Below are 23,765 nucleotides of genomic sequence, written 5' to 3' on the forward strand. Positions count from 1 at the left end.
TGGCAGCACCAGAGATGTCAAGCCAAGCATTTTTAAGAATGCTGGACAGACGGACTATCCGCTTTGGCCGTGTAAGTATTGAATAAGTTAAGTAACTCAAGAGATAATACTGTGAGTTATATGATATGATCATGATACATGAACATTAACACTATATTACACTACATTAACATTGATACACCTGCGACCCTTTGTCGAAGTTCTTTAATTTCTTGTTCTCTGTTACTGTTCTCTTTTGAATCAGACTGGGAACATCACAGCAGACAGCTTCCGAACCAGCTTTTTGGAGTGGGAGGCCGTCCGATACGAAGTGGAGAAATTGTGCAGGGAGGACCATTTCGACTGCCCAGCGTGCAGCCCAGACATGCTTGCGGTCTCAGTTGATGGGAACCGCAAGAACTATAGGTTCAAGAGTGCTGCAAGGTAATTACTAAATCTTGTGTTTGCATAGACAGCTCATCATTTTGAAAGTAACTGTTGTGAATTTGAAAAAAAGTATGTCTTTTATTTAGATCTGAGGAACCAGCCATCTTTGATGGCGTCTTCATTGCAAAAGATGAGGATGTTTCAAGATTCGTGGACTATGTCCATTCCTCAACCAGTCATGTAAACTTGCACAACTTCATTATATTTACCTATAAAACAAAGAGAGCATTTTTTGAACAAGTTTGGACTGTTAACCATTTTCCATGTTGTAGGCCTCTGGAAGAGGTGTCTGTGGAGGGCAGTGGTCAGCGGCACGTGAAACATCTACTAAGTCATCAGTGAAAACAGACGAGGAGGGCCTGGAACTCGCTGTGTGTCGTCATGGGGTTCTTCTTCGTGCCCTCAATATGTTCAGGGGGGAGATTTTTGCCTACCCCCTGTTCCTCCAAAAAGAAATAGCCTGTAAGCCAGTGACATTTTTTGCCATGGATGTGGCATGTCAGTACTGGCCTTACCTCCGAAGAGTGGCAGAGAAATGCCCTGAGCTTCAGCATCTCCTCACCATGAGGCCATTTCTTTCAGTGTTTCATGCCAAAGCCCACGATTTCAAATGTGAGGTAAGAAAAAATGATTGTCAATGAGATGTTCTGTTCCCTGAAAACCTGCATAAGATTGTTGCCATTTGGTTTTCTTTTTTTGTTTTCTTTTTAAAGGTGAAATGGAGCGGAGCATATCAGAAGGGGGCTGGTTCGACTCTTGGGGAGGAGGTCGAGCAGTGCAACGCCTTCCTCTCGAGGATTGCTGTTACATCCAAGCACATGTCAAAAGCAGGTATGGTAACCAGTACAATTTGATCCTGATGACAATGGTGAGCCACTTTGAGCTCATGCATATATGCTGACTCTGAAAATATAAAGCTTAGAATATTCAACACAGATGGATGGATCGATTACAATACCATCATCCTATTTTATTTAAAGTGAGGATAATGAGGGGCAATGTGATAAAAAGAAATGTACTGTACTCTTGTTGGTTGGGCATACCATACCATTCACCTACTGTCCTGCCATAGTGCTCTCTGCCATTTGCCTACTGTCCTGCGCCACTGTTTCATGCTATATCTTCACTATCCTGTGCTATTTACCCACTAGCCCTTTCATGGGTGAGTAGTCAAATGGAACAAGACAGCGGGTTGGTACCATAGTACTATACTGTAATTTATTATCTGGGAAAAGTTTGTGGTACCCAACAAGTCTGCACAGTTTCTTCTACTACTGCTTTTTGAAAGAAGGATGATCATCTCATATTTTTGATGTTTGCAGGACGCATAGACATGCTGACGATCATGGCCATGCGCTGGAACCAGCACAAGTTTGACAACTTGGCTTCCACGCTTGCCCGCCGATATCAGAAGGTAAAGACACCAGTTTTCCCTTCTGCAACATGCATAACAATATTGTCAAAGTGGCATATATCACAAAAATATAGACTTGCCCAGATACAGTGGAATATACGGATGGTTCTATATGTAGTGTCAATTGTATTTTGTGTCTTGATATAGAATGTAATTTACACATATTTCATACCACATATATTGATAGTCCATGTATATACGAATATACTGTATATTTAATCAGTATTAATTGTATGTGGTTTTCTAATAGTGAAGGCACTTTACATTCATTATCAAGAATATTCAACGTTGTAGGCAATTCCCACATTGTCATTTTCTATTTGTGTTTAAAGGCCACAACAACCCTGCGAAGCCAGCTGCATAACTTGGAGGCTCTGAAAATGGAAATGGACATCACAGACAAACAACTGGAGAGCTGGACCATTGATGTCAATGAGTGGGCAGAAGGTAGAATATATTGTTTGATATGCTGCTCGATGTATCACTTCTGTGCTTGTAGAATTATGAAAGTATAAACACATTTGTTTTGTATTGTCATCGACACAAGCTTCTTTTAATAGCTCTATCACTGTGAATTTCTTTTCATGGTTTGAATTTAGCTTGTAGCAACTGCACGTAGCCTTAAACCTGTGTGTCAGGTGTACTAAACTGACTAAGCTTGGCTGCAGTTCCAAAGAGGTTCATTGTAATCGTAGTGGAAGAGCACATACTCTGATTGCTGACGACTTGTGGAAAAGATTATCGCCATGGGGACAATAAAGATCTAACCTTACTATACTCAACCTTAGCTACAAGTGTAGCCTCTCCGTTACAGAGATTGTTGAGGCTCGCTTGCCCATACAGAAATAATATTTTTTCATGAAATCAAGAAGCATATTTCTTATATCTTCATTTCTTCTTCTCATCAACGACATCCCCAAATGATGCTGATGTTGCTGCTGTGACCAGCCGAATGGAGGAGCTGGTCGCTAGTGTTAAGAGGAGGTCCCTGCGTCTTTACAAAGACAATGACGGTTGCAAAGGACGTGCTCGGATCCGCCGAAAGATCCGGGAGGAAAAAAAAATCTTAAGTTCAGCTGTGGAAAAATACCACGACATGGTTCCAAACACAGAAAACCTGAGCCTGGACACCATTCTGTCTGACGAGGTTGTTTGGCCATGGCAGCTTCCACACGGTGGTATGTACACAATTCCGTTGATGTGAAATAGTCACATAGTGGCACACAATCTGTCATGCTTTGATTGTAACCCCAGAAAATCTTTAAATACTAGTCTTAAATACAACTGACTTATGTTTCATCTATGTATTCCAGACTCTGTAGATCTATGGATGAAGAGGAAGGTTTTTGACCTGGTGATGGCAGTGAGGAGACTCGAGGAGGAGAAGAGGATTCTTGTTGCAGAAATGCATAATCATTGGAGGTGTCTTTGCACCCGTGCAGACATATGACATGAATATGACATCAGGTATGTATTGTAGTTATATTTGGCATACATTACAATATATCAGAAAGTTTCTATTGAATAAAGGCTCTGTGTTTTTACGTGTAAGGTGAGACGTGGGGCCTGCAACAAGATGGGATCCTAGGTCTACAGAGCATGACGTTGAAGAACTTAAAAGCAAGCAACAGCATGTCAAAGCATGCAAAGAAGTGTTACGTGCAAGTTCTGACGGAACAGAACATCAGCTTTGACAGTGATTCTGAGGACCATACCGGGAGTGACTCTGAACAAGACTAAACAGCACTGTCATGGCCAGAGTCTTTTTTATGCTGTTGTGTGCTGGGGAGGCAGCATTAAGAAGAGGGCCACTAGGACAGGCGGCTAAGGAGTGCTGGCTCTGTTTTTGGCATGGAGCTGAAGTTCATCACGTCAGCTGCAGAGAAAAGTCTCTTTCTGCCCCAACCATCACATCACTTTTTCTAGTATCCACTATCCATCTCACCGTCTTACAGGCTACATTAGCCACTCTACACAATCTGGACTGTGGTCCTAACATTTACCTCTGTTGACTTGTATTATCTTCCGTGTGTCTGTTGTTCCATTTATCTTATCTTCTTTGTATTCTTTTTGTTCAGGAATTCTTTTATGTTCACACTCACATAGTCATATTTAACAACATACACAGCTTTGCACTGATTGAATCCCTGCACTGTCTACTTTTGCACTACCACCACTGCAAAACACTCCATAGCTGCCCCTCAAGGTCAATGTATCACAGGGTCAGGCCCTACCAGTCCTTTGTAATCACTTGACATGCTCTTCACTTTTTACATTTGTCTGAGTTATTCTTGTTATGTGGTCCTGTGGTCGGTATGTCACACTGTTCATAGGTTATTTTGTATCCTGACTCTGAGCCCATGCTGTGACTTTCATAATCGAATTAGGCCTTATTTTAATGTTGTGCCCTGAAGATCTTTCCAGTTTGTTAATCTTATGTAATCATCTTTACTGCTGATACTGACTCTGTTTTCCTGTGATGGTCACAAATTCATGTTGCAAGTAAATCTACTTAAATGTTCCTTGTCTTGACTTTCATTGCGCATCCATAACAGTGTCTCAGTGAGCTGAAGTCGATACCTGGAAAAGAGGAAGAGTACACCCTGCTCACATAGCTAAATGTATACACACCCACGCTCATCCACAGTTACATAATTGATTAATCATTGTGGAGTAACACCTATAAGAACAAGGTAAGATAATGCCAAAGAGAGGGATCAACCAGTTACTACTGTAGAATCCCCATGAGCCCACAGTCAACATGTCTTTTAGCTTTACATCTATAATGTGTATTTGGGACAATAGATGAGTAAATCTTTTGGCTTTTTTCAAACATCTCAGGCTGGTAGATCCTTTCAATACTTAATATGTTTATTATGTTTTCTATTCTAATCTGTGTGTGCTCTGTGTTTCATGTTGATGGTTTTCACTGGACAGCAACTATTTGCTCCAGTCACTAATGCATGTTCCTCAACACGACAAGGTTCAGTCTAAAGACAAAGCCATCCCGATATACTCCATTCATTTAAGTTCATTTACACAAACATTAATACATTTACACTGCTTTGTGTTTGTTGTGAACAGTTTCAGAGACACAGAGACACTGATCCATCCCAGACTCTAAACCCAGGATAAAGAGGTTCAGTGAATGTGGTGTTGAAGGTGTGGAGGTGGATCAGTTTGTTAGAGGAGACTCTGTAGAAGGTCAAAGTGCCAGCAGGACAGTCCAAGTACACTGCTACCACACCAGAGGAGGAGGAGGAGGAGGAGGAGATGAGTGTTTTTCTTTTGTGCCAGACAGAGTAACGACCATCAGAACTACTCAGACTCCAGGACTGATCATTCCATCCAAACCCAGTGTCGTTTCCTCTCCTCTTGATTCCTCTGTAACTCACTGATATATGAACGCTTCCTCTCCACTTGACCTCCCAGTAACAGCGACCAGTCAGACCATCTCTACACAGCAGCTGAGGCTCTGAGACAAATCTGTGTGGATGATTTGGATATGACACATATGTCACCTCCCTGTTGGTGTCGTCCAGTTTGAGTTCTCTACTGACTGTGTTTGTGTCCAGTTCCAGTTCACAGACATCTGATGGAGAGAACAAACACAATGCAGCTAAAGGTTATTGTTGGAGTGTTTTTTGTTTGTGTTTTGAAAGCTTAATAAATATACTTTGGGTATTAGTATATGACATCACAAGGGGGCGGTAACTTGATGGTGATGGGTCACGTCACCCATTTCATTGATAAATAGGACACCGGTGTGTAGTGGTGTGTGTTTTGTTGGATCGCAGAGAAAAACACAGTGTTGGGGAACTAGCAGGAGCAGATTCAGTTATTAATAGATAATTATTAATATCAATACTCAGTCTCAATATAAAGGAGTTTGTACTCAAATGCCAATAATTAATAACTATTAGAATATGAGTACAAACAGTTGAAGGATTTGTGAATTCTTCACAGAGAAGAGGTTGATATCATTCATTCTTATAGAACATTAATAAACACAGCAGTATGTTCATAAGGGGTTTATTAACAATAAACAAAGAAACATACACTAAGTCCAAGTGGCCTATCTAACTAAATACTATACAAGTGTGTGTCTGTGTGTGTGTGTGTGTGTGTGTGTGTGTGTGTGTGTGTGTGTGTGTGTGCGTGTGTGTGTGTATGTGTATGTGTGTGTGTGTGTGTATGTGTATGTGTGTGTGTGTGTGTGTGTGCGTGTATGTGTGTGTGTGTGTGTGTGTGTGTGTGTGTGTGTGTGTGTTACAAGATGGCGGCTGTGGTTGTCGACCAGTCAGCTATGTGGAGTGGGGGTGTTCTTTGTGGGAGGCCGTGTGGTCCTGCCTGGAGAACAGGTTTCTATATATGTGTATAATTAGTGTAATATATGTAGAGCCATTAGGAAAGTTGGATTAGTGAGAACGCAACCTGTCTGTTCTGGATCACTGACGATCAACAGACAAAACAAAAACACGACAAAATTACATCGTTGGTCCTAAAAATATCACAGTTTGCCTTAAATTACTAAAGATGGACACCAGACCAACCTGTGGTCTGGTCTCTGGACTAATGTGAGCTACTATCTAGACCTCTGGAGGACCACAGACAGTCTCTGGTTCATCCACACAGTCTGGTCTGGTCTCTGGACTAATGTGAGCTACTATCTAGACCTCTGGAGGACCACAGACGGTCTCTGGTTCCTCCACATAGTCTGGTCTGGTCTCTGGACTAATGTGAGCTACTATCTAGACCTCTAGGGGACCACAGACCCAGGAGACAAAATCTGGTTCCTCCATTTAGGATTCAGGGACGTCAGGACGACAGGAGGACGATCTCAACGCTGAGACGCTTTAGAGACACAGAGGAATTTATCTCTTCAGTTGAAATATTTAAACTCACACAAACACGAAAAGAAGATTTGCGTTCATCGGCCATCTTGCTGCCATCTTAGTGAACCTTCACCTCCTGTCTGACTGATGGAAGCTGCAGTTAAACACATACAAACTACATTTGAACAATAACATTCTGCATCAATCACAAATCACAGTGATGTGATGAGCATCTATTCTAGAAGCGTAATCTGTGAAGGTGTCCAGTCTCTCTCTTGATCTCCACATAAACCAACAACCAGAGACAACAACAACTCTATCATCAGCAAATCAAGATGGCCAATCAACGCCACTCTTCTTTCCTGTTTCCTGACTCAGGGTTCAATGATTTACGGCTGGAGGGAATGTTTTGCGACGCAGTCATCACTGTTGAAGACGTGGAATTTAAAATCCACAAGATCTTCCTCTGTCGATGCAGCCTCTACTTCAAGTGAGTACATTATCTGATATTAGGGGGGAAACTTGTGAATTTATATCCTTCAAATGAGCAGAAAGTAACAGCAAATTGATTGATTAGCGATGTGAAGTCTGAGAGAACAGCCACAACACGCTCATAACAAGCTCATAGAGCATTTGTGATTTAAAACAAAACAAGAGGACATTAAACACCTGATAGACGGCTACGAGAATATTTGTAACATATTTGAAAGGATCATTCAGAATTCAACCAGTGGTGTAGTTTCCCTGTCTGTCTATAGTTTTTATAAATATAATGACTTGACTGGATATCATCTCAAATGAGGTTTCTTGTTTCCATTCATCTCATATCAACTTCCAACATGTGAAGTTTGTACATCGGTTGTAGACTCAGCTCAAGTTGGATTTATGATCTTTGCCAAACGTGTTATTGTTTTGTTGTTTTTTAAAAATGTGAAGTAGAATTTGAGCTGCTGGTCTCTCAGTTCCATACTACTGTACTTTAAAGCAGATTTTAGAATGGAGTTCATTCAGAAAAGTTACACATCTGTTACAAAATGCATATAATTCACTATTTCCATTCCAGATGTCATTTATTCAACAGGTTTCATGTGTGTCATTCAACGTGTTGGGTTTATCAGTGTTGTGGTTTAAAGTAAACTGGGAGGAGCCTTGATATGAGTCATATTTCACTCTGCTGCTGTTTTGAAAAGCGCCCCACTATATTCTTATCCTAGTTATTAGTGTGAAGCAAAGAAGGAACAGCTGACGTCAGTTTCTCATCCTCTTCTTTGTGTTTTCATCCTGACCCACAGAGCTCTCTTCCAACGCTGGTCTTCCCCAGACAAGAAGGTCTACAACATCCCCGGCCTGACTCCTGACATGATGCAGCTCCTCATCGACTTTGCATACACCGGCTCCGTTTCAGTGACGGAGGACAACGTTCGGGAGCTGCTTCTAGCAGCCGATCAGTTTAATGTGATGGGAGTTGTGAAAAAGTGCTGCGACTTCCTGGAGAGCCAGCTCTGCCCAGAGAACTGCATCGGCATCTTCCAGTTCACCGCCGTCTGCTTCTGCCCTGAATTGCACCGCCAGGCCTACAGCTTCATCGTCGACCACTTTGAGGAGCTCGTTTCCTCTGAAGAGTTCCTGCAGCTCTCTGTGCAGCAACTCAGCGCCATCCTGAACAGAGACGACCTCAGAGTGAGAGACGAGAGGACTGTGTATGAGGCCGTCCTCCGCTGGATCGCCCACTCACTGGAGGAAAGGAGAGACCACATCGCTGTGCTCTTGTCTAAGGTAGGATGACTTCCTGTCACATGATTTCTTCTCCGTGGTTTTATTCCTGACTGAACAGTAGTCTGTAGGGACACCTCTAGAGTCAAGGACCAGCCTAAAGTACTGCCGTCCATGAACTTCTATTCAAACATTCTGTCCTGTTTTCTCTGTAGGTGCGGCTGGCCTCCATGGGTACAGAGTACATGATGATCAGTGTGATGTCTAATGAGCTGGTGAATAACAACGTAGACTGCCAGCGCATGGTCAGGGAAGCCATAGAAGTCATGCAAAACAAGCCTGATGTCTACCACCATCTCGCCCGTCCTCGCCTTCCAAACGTCGTCCTGCTAGCCATCGGAGGCTGGAGTGGTGGCGATCTGACTGCCGGTATCGAGGCCTACAACGTCCACACCAACGACTGGATCAGCTTGACACACGATCTGGAGCGTCCTCGTGCCTACCATGGCACCGCCTTCCTCAACGGGAGCGTCTACTGCGTTGGGGGCTTCGACATGTTGGAGTGTTTCAACAGCGTGTGCAGGTTCGACCTCAGCTCAAAAACCTGGCATGAGGTGTCGCCCATGTTTTTCCGCCGCTGCTACGTGAGCGTCACTACACTCAACGGGTGCATCTATGCCATGGGAGGGTACGACGGGAATCAACGACTCTCCACTGCAGAGCGCTATAACCCCAAGACAAACCAGTGGAGTCTCATTTCATCCATGCAGGAGGTTAGAAGTGACGCCAGCTCCACGACGCTCCACAACAAGGTGGGTCTCATAATTCTCACATTATCTCACAGTTGTGTAGCGATATTTCAGATGATTTATTACCAGTAGAAGCCAAGAAAAGTGTTAATTCTTAAATCATTTCATTGTTAAATCCTATTAAAGTCCTTTCCTGTTGTTTCCAGGTTTACGTTTGCGGTGGTTTCAATGGGAACGAGTTCCTGCAGACGGCTGAGTGTTACAACCCAGAGACCGACCAGTGGACGACCATCGGCCTCATGACCTGCGCCCGCAGTGGGCTCGGCGTCATTACTTATGCAGACCGCCTCTATGCTGTAAGTCAAGGAAACGCTGCTGACCCTCACATAATACATAACCTGAAGGGTGAAGAGATTTGATCAGCAGTTGTTTTTTGTAGATTCAGAGAAACTGGTTCAATCTCCGTTTGACCTTTTCATTTCCTCTTCCTCCCAAAGGTCGGCGGCTTTGAGGGCGCCAGCCGTCTCCGCAGCGCGGAGGTCTACGACCCTCAGAGCAACACCTGGAACCAAGTGTCCCACATGTTGACCCCTCGCAGCAACTTCGGCATCGAAGTCATCGATGACCGGATCTTCGTTGCCGGGGGCTTCAACAGCACCGACACCTCCACCAACATGGAGTGCTACAACGTGACCACTGGTGAGTGGTCCGAGGTCTGTGACATGGGGATCGGCCGCAGTGCTCTGAGCTGCTGTGTGGTGTCCGGACTCCCCAACATGGCCGAGTATCTGGTCCCACGTGATGTTCTGCCTCTTTTAGATTTGGATAGTGTTCCTGTGGAGTCTGAGGAGGCAGGACGTTCTGCCTAACACCACCCACCCTGTTTATTAATATGTTTTTTTTTAAATGTAAATAATAAATAATAAACTTCTTTCTGCATCAAACTGCTACTGACAGATTGTGTGAACTTTTAGTTTTATACCATGTGAAGGGGAATTTTATAAGGTAGTCAAACTAAAAAATGAAACTGTTGGCTGTTATCTGCTAAATGTGTATTCCAGTATATCTAGAGTGTGATATGCTTCTATGGTATTTGGCATTTTGATATTTAAAAAGCCACCAAGGTTTACATTTTTGGCTTTTTCAAAGACAAATAGAGTGATGAGTTCAAAGGTCAATATAAACATGGCAGTACCTTAACTCCTCTTCTGAGCCACTCAATTCAGCAGTTGTAGTAAAATCATACTTCTCGCATTCATTCTTGTCATCTGAAAGTACATAAAGCAAAAGTAAAATGCATACAAATGAGTAAGTCTTAATATACAACAGGTTTGGCTATTATATAATACATGTGTAACCAGCATGAAAAATCAGGTTACTAAACCTATATTTGTCATTTAGACAGTTCTACTAAACCCCCAGTAGATGGCAGTATCCCCCTGCTAGTGTTTGTATCCGGCGTGAACCTAGGTCAGGTATCGCGTGAAGTCTGCACCTGAGAGCAGACGCCATTTTCTCTCAAGCCATAAGCCAGACCGAGGGAGTCGGTAGCTAAAAGAAAGAAAACACGACGCAAAGAGTAGCAGAAAGCTGCGGATAACGGCAGAGACGTCCGCAGGCAGACCCGATAAGCCGTGAGCCGACGAGGAAAAACCCCCTTTGTGAAGTAAAATGCATGAGACTCCGGTGAGTTAGCACACAGTTAGCTTCTAGTTCGGTAGCCGTTCAGATGGAAAAAAATACATTTATTGTGCTATTAACTTGGGTTATGATGGTCTATGTTGCTTAAAATATGCCATATGATGCCTTCCAATGTTTTTCTGTTACTTTTGTGCAATTTCTACCGTAGTTTATCGTTTGTAAAAAGATCGCTAGCTTGAAATGCTAAAGCTACTAGCAACCGCGACATGCTAACTGCTAGGTTGGGATGCTATTTTGTCCATTGTTTTATGCTTAGTAATGCTAGTCGCCATGCTAATCGCTAAGCTAAGGCTAATTTTCCATGCGGTTTACATTGAGAAGATGCAGTTTAATCATTTTTATGCCATTCGAACTGTTTATTTGTGTTATTAGCCACTGCAAATGGTAACAGCACCATTCTGGTGTGGTATATTTCATTTATTGATGAAGAAAAATGCACTTTTGTGTATAAAAACTGTAATTCATTTTATGTTCAAGAGTTAAATATTAAAAAGGTGAATTAAAATAGTTAAAAACTGATGATAAAGGATAAATAGAGGTTTAAAAAGATGCATAAACTGTGTCTGTTAAAAATATCATTGTTAACATGATAATTCATGAATAATTGATTTCATTTATGGTCAAAACTAATTGTTTTAAGTCATAATAATTAATTTAATGTGTTCTAATGTATTTCCTAAAAAACGATGAGATCTCATAAGAAATATAGACAGAATCAGATGAAGTTTCTTATACCTATGCACTTTCTGTGTAGGTTGTTTTTTTTTCTTTGCTAGTCTGAACTGAGAAACAGAGAGAACGAGACAAACAAGATGGCGAGCCCAGCCCAGCGCTTCTGAGGACGAGACGAACGAGATGGCGAGCCCAGCGATTCTGAGAGCGAGAGAGAAAGTTGGGGAAGCAGTGTGGCCAGCTGCAGAACCTACCTACCTCAACGACTCCGGATCATCTGAATCTCACACATTGAGAGCAGATAAGATATACACACACACTTCTCACCTACCCGGGTAGTAGTCATAAAAGAAACTGAAGACAAGGAAACTCAATTGACATTGACACTCAGAACACACATTGGATCCCCCTCAACGGAACACACAAGAACGCTGAGCAGGAGTGCTCAGTGTCCCAGGACTCTTTTCTTTTCTTTTTTTATTTTCTGGCGCCTTATTATTTTGAAAAAGGGAACAACCAAGTTGTTTATGTTTATTATTTTATTTCTCATCGATATTAAAATATCACCTGTTCAAACCACTGCTCTTTTTGAGTCATTCACCTAACTCCTACCGAACCTAGGGATGTGAGTATCCATTAATCAGGATTAAAGGTGCTACACATGTTTTATATTAGCGGACATCATCTTGGATGCCAACAGTCAACAATAAACTGAGGCTATTGAATGACAATATTTCAATTTTTATTGCATATGATATGATTTTGTGAGGAAGGGGCGGGACTAAATAAGCTTTTTGCTTCCTCCTGTTCCCTCTCGAATATATTTTGTTTTTTTCCGGCTGAGACAGTTTATTTGTGTTATGCTTCTGACATTTAGTTACTTTAAATTTGATGGTTATTTGTTGTTGTTGTTTGCGATAAAAAACAAATAAAAAAAACAGTCACCCCAAAATACACACACAAGCAAAACTGATAATATAGCAGGCTAGAAATTACCAAACATACATAAGAGACAGAGAGAGATATTTAAAAGTTGAAAAATTAAGAAATGTCCGTATGTATGTGTTGACAATTACGTTCATATATGACAGCCATCTCCAATTAGCGGCCCGCGGGCCAAATCCGGCCCGCAAGAGCAAAGTGTCCGGCCCGTGCGGACCCAGTGACTAACTAAAAACCTGCCATAAGGTGAAATAAAGAGTCGGTAAAGTTGAAAATATATTCACAGATTCGGGATCAATAAATCTGAAGAGAAACGTTTTCAAACACAAAAGATGACTCTTTCCCACCGTAATATCATAGACTACAAGCTAAAAGGACCAAAACCCAGATTTTTTACATAAATAAGCTGTCCTCCGGTCTGGACGGAGAACATTGATCTCTATGTGCAGCCGTGCGAGTGCGCAGGGACCGTCTGCAAATTACAAGACAACAGCAAGACGCTGCAAACAAAAATCATTAACTCCACTATTATACAATATTGTTTTCCTCTTGTGCACCACTTGCTGTAGTGCTGTTGTTTTTTGTTGTTGATCAAAATATTCTCCAGGGGCATTCAAATAAATAAATCGTTGATATTGGACTTATTTTCTTTCAAGTGTACATTTTTTTATCTGTCCCTCAACACAGGCTATGACTACTACTACTATCTGCTACTACAACCAACTACCACTGGTAGTACTAATCATCACAATCATAATACTTCAAATAATAGCAGCAACAATAATAACATTTGCACATAAAACAATGTTCAGTGGTCCAATGAAAAAAATAACAGACAATTTGGCCCTCGACATGGCAACCTGGACATAATTTGGCCCTCAGTGAAAACTAATTGGGGAACCCTGTCGTAGGCCTTCATGAAGTCCAAACATCGAATCTCTGCAGAGTGGTGAGAGCGGTTGAGAGACAGAGTTAAATGGCGGAAGATGAGAGTGACGTTGTGGCTAGCTTGATAGCATCGCCTTTTTCAAGGCGGCCTTTCACAGAAAAACTTCAAATAATAGAAAACTGGACACCTTCTAGAATAGATGCTCATCACATCACTGTGATTTGTGATTCATGCAGAATGTTATTGTTCAAATGTAGTTTGTATGTGTTTAACTGCAGCTTCTATCAGTCAGACAGGAGGTGTTGGTTCACTAAAGTGGCCTCTGAAAAGTAGAGAAAAACTCCAAAAATAAATGCAACATCCGTTGTCATGGTTAATAAAGTGGCCCAAGAGTTGAAACAAATGATACAGTGTGAGTTCTGCCACTTTAGTGAACCTTCACCTGCTGTCTGACTGATGGAAGCTGCAGTTAAACACATACAAACTACATTTGAACAATAACATTATGCATGAATCATAGATCACAGTGATGTGATGAGCATCTATTCTAGAAGTGAAATCTGTGAAGGTGTCCAGTCTCTCTCTTGATCTCCACATAAACCAACAACCAGAGACAACAACTTTATCATCAGCAAATCAAGATGGCCAATCAACGCCACTCTTCTTTCCTGTTTCCTGACTCAGGGTTCAATGATTTACGTCTGGAGGGAACGTTTTGCGACGCAGTCATCACTGTTGAAGGCGTGGAATTTCAAATCCACAAGATCTTCCTCTGTCGATGCAGCCTCTACTTCGAGTGAGTACATTATCTGATATTAGGGGGGAAACTTGTGAATTTATATCCTTCAAAAGAGCAGAAAGTATCAGCAAATTGATTGATTAGCGATGTGAAGTCTGAGAGAACAGCCACAAAACGTAACAAGCTCATAGAGCATTTGTGATTTAAACAAAAACAAGAGGACATTAAACACCTGATAGACGGCCCCGAGAATATTTATATATTTAGGATCATTCAGAATTCAACCAGTGGTGTAGTTTCTGTCTATAGTTTTTATAAATATAATGACTTGACTGGATATCATCTCAAATGAGGTTTCTTGTTTCCATTCATCTCATATCAACTTCCAACATGTGAAGTTTGTACATCAATTGTAGACTCAGCTCAAGTTGGATTTATGATGTTTGGCAAACGTGTTATTGTTTTGTTGTTTTTTAAAAATGTGAAGTAGAATTTGAGCTGCTGGTCTCTCAGTTCCATACTACTGTACTTTAAAGCAGATTTTAGAATGTAGTTCATTCAGAAAAGTAACACATCTGTTACAAAATGCATATAATTCACTATTTCCATTCCAGATGTCATTTATTTAATAGACTTCATGTGTGTCATTCAACGTATTGGGTTTGTCAGTGTTGTGGTTTAAAGTAAACTGGGAGGAGCCTTGATACGAGTCATATTTCACTCTGCTGCTGTTTTGAAAAGCGCCCCACTATATTTTTATCCTAGTTATTAGTGTGAAGCAAAGAAGGAACAGCTGACGTCAGTTTCTCTTTCTTCTTCTTTGTGTTTTCATCCTGACCCACAGAGCTCTCTTCCAACGCTGGTCTTCTTCAGACAAGAAGGTCTTCAACATCCCCGGCCTGACTCCTGACATGATGCAGCTCCTCATCGACTTTGCATACACCGGCTCCGTTTCAGTGACGGAGGACAACGTTCAGGAGCTGCTTCTAGCAGCCGATCAGTTTAATGTGATGGGAGTTGTGAAAAAGTGCTGCGACTTCCTGGAGAGCCAGCTCTGCCCAGAGAACTGCATCGGCATCTTCCAGTTCACCGCCGTCTGCTTCTGCCCCCAACTGCACCGCCAGGCCTACAGCTTCATCGTCGACCACTTTGAGGAGCTCGTTTCCTCTGAAGAGTTCCCGCAGCTCTCTGTGCAGCAACTCAGTGCCATCCTGAACAGAGACGACCTCAGAGTGAGAGACGAGAGGACTGTGTATGAGGCCGTCCTCCGCTGGATCGCCCACGCACTGGAAGATAGGAGAGACCACATCGCTGTGCTCTTATCTAAGGTAGGATGACTTCCTGTCACATGATTTCTTCTCCGTGGTTTCATCCTGATTGAACAGTAGTCTGTAGGGACACCTCTAGAGTCAAGGACCAGCCTAAAGTACTGCCGTCCATGAACTTCTATTCAAACATTCTGTCCTGTTTTCTCTGTAGGTGCGGCTGGCCTCCATGGGTACAGAGTACATGAGGATCAGTGTGATGTCTAATAAGCTGGTGAATAACAACGCAGACTGCCAGCGCATGGTCAGGGAAGCCATAGAAGTCATGCAAAACCAGCCTGATGTCTACCACCATCTCGCCCGTCCTCGCCTTCCAAACGCCGTCCTGCTGGCCATCGGAGGCTGGAGTGGCAGCGATCCGACTGACGGCATCGAGGCCTACAACGTCCACACCAACGACTGGATCAGCTTGACACACGATCTGGAGCGTCCTCGTGCCTACCATGGCACCGCCTTCCTCAACGGGAGTGTCTACTGCGTTGGGGGCTTCGACAGGTTGGAGCGTTTAAACAGCATGTGCAGGTTCGACCTCAGCTCAAAAACCTGGCATGAGGTGTCGCCCATGTTTTTCCGCCGCTACTATGTGAGCGTCACTACACTCAACGGGTGCATCTATGCCATGGGAGGGTACGACGGGCATCAACGACTCTCCACTGCAGAGCGCTATAACCCCGAGACAAACCAGTGGAGTCTCATTTCATCCATGCAGGAGGTTAGAAGTGACGCCAGCTCCACGACGCTCCACAACAAGGTGGGTCTCATAATTCTCACATTATCTCACAGTTGTGTAGCGATATTTCAGATGATTTATTACCAGTAGAAGCCAAGAAAAGTGTTTAATCGTTAAATCCTATTAAAGTCCTTTCCTGTTGTTCCCAGGTTTATGTTTGCGGTGGTTTCAATGGGAACGAGTTCCTGCAGACGGCTGAGTGTTACAACCCAGAGAACGACCAGTGGACGACCATCGGCCTCATGACCTGCGCCCGCAGTGGGCTCGGCGTCATTACTTATGCAGACCGCCTCTATGCTGTAAGTCCAGGAAACACTGCTGACCCTCACATAGAGATTCAGAGAAACTGGTTCAATCTCCGTTTGACCTTTTCATTTCCTCTTCCTCCCAAAGGTCGGCGGCTTTGAGGGCGCCAGCCGTCTCCGCAGCGCGGAGGTCTACGACCCTCAGAGCAACACCTGGAACCAAGTGTCCCACATGTTGACCCCTCGCAGCAACTTCGGCATCGAAGTCATCGATGACCGGATCTTCGTTGCCGGGGGCTTCAACAGCACCGACACCTCCACCAACGTGGAGTGCTACAACGTGACCACTGGTGAGTGGTCCGAGGTCTGTGACATGGGGATCGGCCGCAGTGCTCTGAGCTGCTGTGTGGTGTCCGGACTCCCCAACATGGCCGAGTATCTGGTCCCACGTGATGTTCTGCCTCTTTTAGATTTGGATAGTGTTCCTGTGGAGTCTGAGGAGGCAGGACGTTCTGCCTAACACCACCCACCCTGTTTATTAATGTTTTTTTTTTAATGTAAATAATAAATAATAAACTTCTTTCTGCATCAAACTGCTACTGACAGATTGTGTGAACTTTTAGTTTTATACCATGTGAAGGGGAATTTTATAAGGTAGTCAAACTAAAAAATGAAACTGTTGGCTGTTATCTGCTAAATGTGTATTCCAGCATATCTAGAGTGTGATATGCTTCTATGGTATTTGGCATTTTGATATTTAAAAAGCCACCAAGGTTTACATTTTTGGCTTTTTCAAAGACAAATAGAGTGATGAGTTCAAAGGTCAATATAAACATGGCAGTACCTTAACTCCTCTTCTGAGCCACTCAATTCAGCAGTTGTAGTAAAATCATACTTCTCGCATTCATTCTTGTCATCTGAAAGTACATAAAGCCAAAGTAAAATGCATACAAATGAGTAAGTCTTAATATACAACAGGTTTGGCTATTATATAATACATGTGTAACCAGCATGAAAAATCAGGTTACTAAACCTATATTTGTCATTTAGACAGTTCTACTAAACCCCCAGTAGATGGCAGTATTCCACTGCTAGTGTTTGTATCCGGCGTGAACCTAGGTCAGGTATCGCGTGAAGTCTGCACCTGAGAGCAGACGCCATTTTCTCTCAAGCCATAAGCCAGAAAGAGGGAGTCGGTAGCTAAAAGAAAGAAAACACGACGCAAAGAGTAGCAGAAAGCTGCGGATAACGGCAGAGACGCCCGCAGGCAGACCCGATACGCCGTGAGCCGACGAGGAAAAACCCCCTTTGTGAAGTAAAATGCATGAGACTCCGGTGAGTTAGCACACAGTTAGCTTCTAGTTCGGTAGCCGTTCAGATGGAAAAAAATACATTTATTGTGCTATTAACTTGGGTTATGATGGTCTATGTTGCTTAAAATATGCCATATGATGCCTTCCAATGTTTTTCTGTTACTTTTGTGCAATTTCTACCGTAGTTTATCGTTTGTAAAAAGATCGCTAGCTTGAAATGCTAAAGCTACTAGCAACCGCGACATGCTAACTGCTAGGTTGGGATGCTATTTTGTCCATTGTTTTATGCTTAGTAATGCTAGTCGCCATGTTAATCGCTAAGCTAAGGCTAATTTTCCATGCGGTTTACATTGAGAAGATGCAGTTTCATCATTTCTTATGCCATTCGAACTATTTATATGTGTTATTAGCCACTGCAAATGGTAACAGCACCATTCTGGTGTGGTATATTTCATTTATTGATGAAGAAAAATGCACTTTTGTGTATAAAAACTGTAATTCATTTTATGTTCAAGAGTTAAATATTAAAAAGGTGAATTAAAATAGTTAAAAACTGATGATAAAGGATAAATAGAGGTTTAAAAAGATGCATAAACTGTGTCTGTTAAAAATATCATTGTTAACATGATAATTCATGAATAATTGATTTCATTTATGGTCAAAACTAATTGTTTTAAGTCATAATAATTAATTTAATGTGTTCTAATGTATTTCCTAAATTTTGGTGAACTTAGAAAACGATGAGATCTCATAAGAAATATAGACAGAATCAGATGAAGTTTCTTATACCTATGCACTTTCTGTGTAGGTTGTTTTTTTTTTTCTTTGCTAGTCTGAACTGAGAAACAGAAGCTGTGTCCCAATTCAGGGTCTGCAGCCTTCGGAGGCTGCATTTGAAGGCCGCTTACGTCACAGAGCTGCGCGAAGGCTGTCCCAATTCGTCTAAATTCGAAGGCTCCTCCAAATGCGGCCGACAAATGTGTCCTCCTTTCCCCCGTATTCGGAGGATGCACCGCTACTATCCTTCGCGGCCTCCCATATCCCAAGATGCTTTGCGCGCCGCTGTTCAACCAACAATGGCGGCGAAAGACGGCAGCAGCTCCGGCACCGGCAGCAGTGCCGAATACACATTTAAATGTAAGTAATGGGTTTTTGCTTAACGTCGGACGTTCAAGGGGCCTTAAAACACATTTGAGTGTTAAAATGCGTGAAGTTAATAATGCTAATACGTGTAGCCACCGGAATGTAGGGCCAGCTACGTGATGTAGCTTAAAGGAAAAGTTCGGAATTTTGGACATAGGTCCTCATTTCCAACTTACCCGAAGTGATATAGGTCGGTGGAGACCGTTTTCAGCACAATTGGTCCAGTCCTTATATTTGCACAAGTCACCGTTGCTAACTGGTGTTGAGCTAGCGCACGTCAACGGTAACATCCAGCCTGTCACTAAAAACAGCTTTAACTGCTCCGTAGAACACCCGAGACAAATGTATTATAACGTCGGACTATCGATGTACATGTCAGTGTTGGTAGAATCATTTTAGAAATTAAACCAACCTTGTATTTTCAATGATAAAACATTTTGAGGGACTAGTTTCTCAGCAGCAGCGGAATTTTACTTTGCGTGTTAGTAGTAGTGCGTAAAAACGGAACCTAAGCGCCCTACAGTCGTGACAGCTAGTACTCGTAGCAGCTTTAAAAATATTTTTTTAATTATTCTACCAACACTGACATGTACATCGATAGTCCGACGTTATAATACATTTGTCTCGGGTGTTCTGCGGAGCAGTTAAAGCTGGTATTAGTGACAGGCTGGATGTTACCGTTGACGTGCGCTAGCTCAACACCAGTTAGCAACGGTGACTTGTGCAAATATAAGGACTGGACCAATTGTGCTGAAAACGGTCTCCACCGACCTATATCACTTCGGGTAAGTTGGAAATGAGGACCTATGTCCAAAATTCCGAACTTTTCCTTTAAGGCTATTGATACGAGGAGCTCAGTTAACGTTAGCCTTTAAACGTAACGTAAGCCTAAAACCCTTCACTTTCAAATGTTACAAGCTCCGATGGTAACTTATATCTTATTGTAACCGTGGAGCTGTTCAGTTAATTTGTTCTCGTTGTAAGTTGTGTAGGCTACAGTTCGCTCCTCTCGCAGCTAAATATATAACGTTAATGATGGGTTGTGAGCCCCGCTGTATTTCTAGGCTGTAAAACTGTAAACGTTTGGATTGAATACAGAGCTAACCTTAGGATCATTATTACTGTTAATATCGTTATTATATCGTACAATGATTTTGCATGTTGACATAACAGGAAATGTGCTTCACATGTCCTTTTGTTGTAGAGAGCAAGGAGCAGACTGATGATTTGATCAAACTCCGGGTCCGGGATGAGAACGACCACCTGTTGAGGCCAAGAACACAGGGCCACCGACAGCAGCAAGAAAGAGGAAAACAGATGACTTGCTGGATTTGATCAGGGAGGACATGCAGTTACAGAGGGAGAGCGAGGAAAGGAGAGAAAGAGAGAGGATGGAGAGACTTTTTAGTTTATTGGAGAGGTTGAGACGGCATTGAATTTTTTGGGGGGTGGTGGATGTTTTTTTTCTGTTCGATTAAGTTCTGTGTTGATTTGTAATTTAAATTGTTAATTAAAAATATTGTATTGTTCCATTTTCTTTTCCAAATATTGTATATAGTTAAATTAAAATATTATAACCTGTAACATTATCTGTTCCATTTCTTATTTACAACTAAAGTCAACTTTTGAACTGCTTTTCAGTGACAAAATAATTTATTTTTTTGTGTAATTAACAAATATTTACAAAGTTACAATAACTATTGACAAGTGGGTGTTCTTAACATGTAGAACTATTTACAAAAGATGAGCAGAAATAACTATTTACAGAGAACATATATACAGTATTGACTGAGCAGGAGTCCCTGGTGGTGCTGCTGGACTGGATGGGATGCCACAATAAGGACCCTGGACTCTTCTGGCTCTGAGTGGGACATCATCTGGAAGGTGGGGGGTGTGGGATGCATGTCTCCACTGTCCACCACATCGTCCATCATCGGGGTTTGCAGGGCTGATGCAATCGACGGATGCCATGTCACTAAAATGTTTAAAAGAGAGGCAAGAATAAAATATTGAATTAAGTCGGGGTTATTTACAGGGCTCGTAAACATTTTACTATTCAATTTAATCACTTTATAAGCCAAGGATTTAGACTTAAATTCAAGCACTTTTCAGACCTTGAAAAACAGCATTAAAATTACAGCATTTTCAAAGATTTTACATTTTAAGCACCTGTACGAACCCTGTATTAAGTATTATGGTTAAATGACATTATCCATGTCAATACTTGATATGGCTTGTCACTTAGCGGTATCATTTATTAACGGGTATATTAATTACCACGCACTACGCTAACTATGTATGAACATTAATATGGGTTAAAATAACGGCTTTAACGTTACCTCCCCACGGCTCTCTCCCAGCCGGAGATAAACAAGCCGCCGGTGTCGTCGCAGCCGCCTCTCCTCTTGCTCAAAAAAATAAAAATTAAATTAAAAGAAAAAAATATATATATATATATATTAAAAACTCTCCATCATGTTCGTCTGTCGTATTTTTGTTTTGACCGGTGTTTTTCCTGGGCTTGGCCGGCAGAAGTGATGACGTCGCGACGCAATCAGGAAATGCTCCGTAGGTTAGACCGTCCCATTTACCGACGGTTGACCCAGCCTTCGGAGGAGTCTCCGAAGGTGTCGCCTCCGTAGACCGCGAAGGCTGGGTCCTCCGAAGGCTGCAGACCCTGAATTGGGACACAGCTAGAGAGAACGAGACAAACAAGATGGCGAGCCCAGCCCAACGCTTCTGAGGACGAGACGAACGAGATGGCGAGCCCAGCCCAGCGATTCTGAGAGCGAGAGAGAAAGTTGGAGAAGCAGTGTGGCCAGCTGCAGAACCTACCTACCTCAACGACTCCGGATCATCTGAATCCCACACATTGAGAGCAGATAAGATATACACACACACTTCTCACCTACCCGGGTAGTAGTAATAAAAGAAACTGAAGACAAGGAAACTCAATTGACGTTGACACTCAGAACACACATTGGATCCCCCTCAACGGAACACACAAGAACGCTGAGCAGGAGTGCTCAGTGTCCCAGGACTCTTTTCTTTTCTTTTTTTATTTTCTGGCGCCTTATTATTTTGAAAAAGGGAACAACCAAGTTGTTTATGTTTATTATTTTATTTCTCATCGATATTAAAATATCACCTGTTCAAACCACTCCTCTTTTTGAGTCATTCACCTAACTCCTACCGAACCTAGGGATGTGAGTATCCATTAATCAGGGTTAAAGGTGCTACACATGTTTTATATTAGCGGACATCATCTTGGATATCAACAGTCAACAATAAACTGAGGCTATTGAATGACAATATTTTAATTTTTATTGCATATGATATGATTTTGTGAGGAAGGGGCGGGACTAAATAAGCTTTTTGCTTCCTCCTGTTCCCTCTCGGATATATTTTGTTTTTTTCCGGCTGAGACTGTTTATTTGTGTTATGCTTCTGACATTTAGTTACTTTAAATTTGATGGTTATTTGTTGTTGTTGTTTGCGATAAAAAACAAATAAAAAAACAGTCACCCCAAAATACACACACAAGCAAAACTGATAATATAGCAGGCTAGAAATTACCAAACATACATAAGAGACAGAGAGAGATATTTAAAAGTTGAAAAATTAAGAAATGTCCGTATGTATGTGTTGACAATTACGTTCATATATGACAGCCATCTCCAATTAGCGCCCCGGGGGCCAAATCCGGCCCGCAAGAGCAAAGTGTCCGGCCCGTGCGGACCCAGTGACTAACTAAAAACCTGCCATAAGGTGAAATAAAGAGTCGGTAAAGTTGAAAATATATTCACAGATTCGGGATCAATAAATCTGAAGAGAAACGTTTTCAAACACAAAAGATGACTCTTTCCCACCGTAATATCATAGACTACAAGCTAAAAGGACCAAAACCCAGATTTTTTACATAAATAAGCTGTCCTCCGGTCTGGACGGAGAACATTGATCTCTATGTGCAGCCGTGCGAGTGCGCAGGGACCGTCTGCAAATTACAAGACAACAGCAAGACGCTGCAAACAAAAATCATTAACTCCACTATTATACAATATTGTTTTCCTCTTGTGCACCACTTGCTGTAGTGCTGTTGTTTTTTGTTGTTGATCAAAATATTCTCCAGGGGCATTCAAATAAATAAATCGTTGATATTGGACTTATTTTCTTTCAAGTGTACATTTTTTTATCTGTCCCTCAACACAGGCTATGACTACTACTACTATCTGCTACTACAACCAACTACCACTGGTAGTACTAATCATCACAATCATAATACTTCAAATAATAGCAGCAACAATAATAACATTTGCACATAAAACAATGTTCAGTGGTCCAATGAAAAAAATAACAGACAATTTGGCCCTCGACATGGCAACCTGGACATAATTTGGCCCTCAGTGAAAACTAATTGGGGAACCCTGTCGTAGGCCTTCATGAAGTCCAAACATCGAATCTCTGCAGAGTGGTGAGAGCGGTTGAGAGACAGAGTTAAATGGCGGAAGATGAGAGTGACGTTGTGGCTAGCTTGATAGCATCGCCTTTTTCAAGGCGGCCTTTCACAGAAAAACTTAAAATAATAGAAAACGGAAGACCAACTCCAGAACTGGAATTAAAAGAAAAGGTTAAGAAAGTGGAAAGGCATTTCAAGACCGAAAATTACCAGCGATATCCGTGGATGACGGGCTGTAAGAAAACAAACAGGCTGTACTGCTGGAGTTGCTTACTTTTTACAACTGACAAGTCATCCACCTGGGTCAGCGGCGGATTTGTCAGCCTTACAAATCTGACAAAGTCAGCCCACCGACATCAAGATTCTGCGGCACACCTGCAAACTTTTGGGGACACAAGAGTTGATCTTCAGCTAGATGAGCAGCGCCGTAATCATACTACGGCCCACAACAAGGTCAGGCAGAACAGAGAGAT

General features: G+C 42.2%; 1 protein-coding gene across 1 annotated transcript; it reads left to right on the top strand.

Moving 5' to 3' along the window:
• On the top strand, positions 1 to 16,900 carry LOC311029410 (uncharacterized protein; the record flags this gene model as incomplete). Its single annotated transcript, XM_084034544.1, has 12 exons — positions 1 to 71; positions 7,054 to 7,165; positions 7,968 to 8,451; positions 8,604 to 9,200; positions 9,344 to 9,493; positions 9,635 to 9,995; positions 10,539 to 10,607; positions 14,026 to 14,137; positions 14,925 to 15,408; positions 15,560 to 16,156; positions 16,285 to 16,434; positions 16,529 to 16,900. Exons 2-12 carry the CDS (start codon positions 7,080 to 7,082, stop codon positions 16,898 to 16,900), a joined length of 3,462 nt encoding a protein of 1,153 aa, XP_083890670.1. The 5' UTR covers positions 1 to 71; positions 7,054 to 7,079.
• Positions 16,901 to 23,765: the final 6,865 nt, after the last annotated feature.

This window comes from Eutrigla gurnardus, assembly GCF_963514095.1.
Source record: "Eutrigla gurnardus genome assembly, chromosome: 19".
Classification (NCBI taxonomy): domain Eukaryota; kingdom Metazoa; phylum Chordata; class Actinopteri; order Perciformes; family Triglidae; genus Eutrigla; species Eutrigla gurnardus.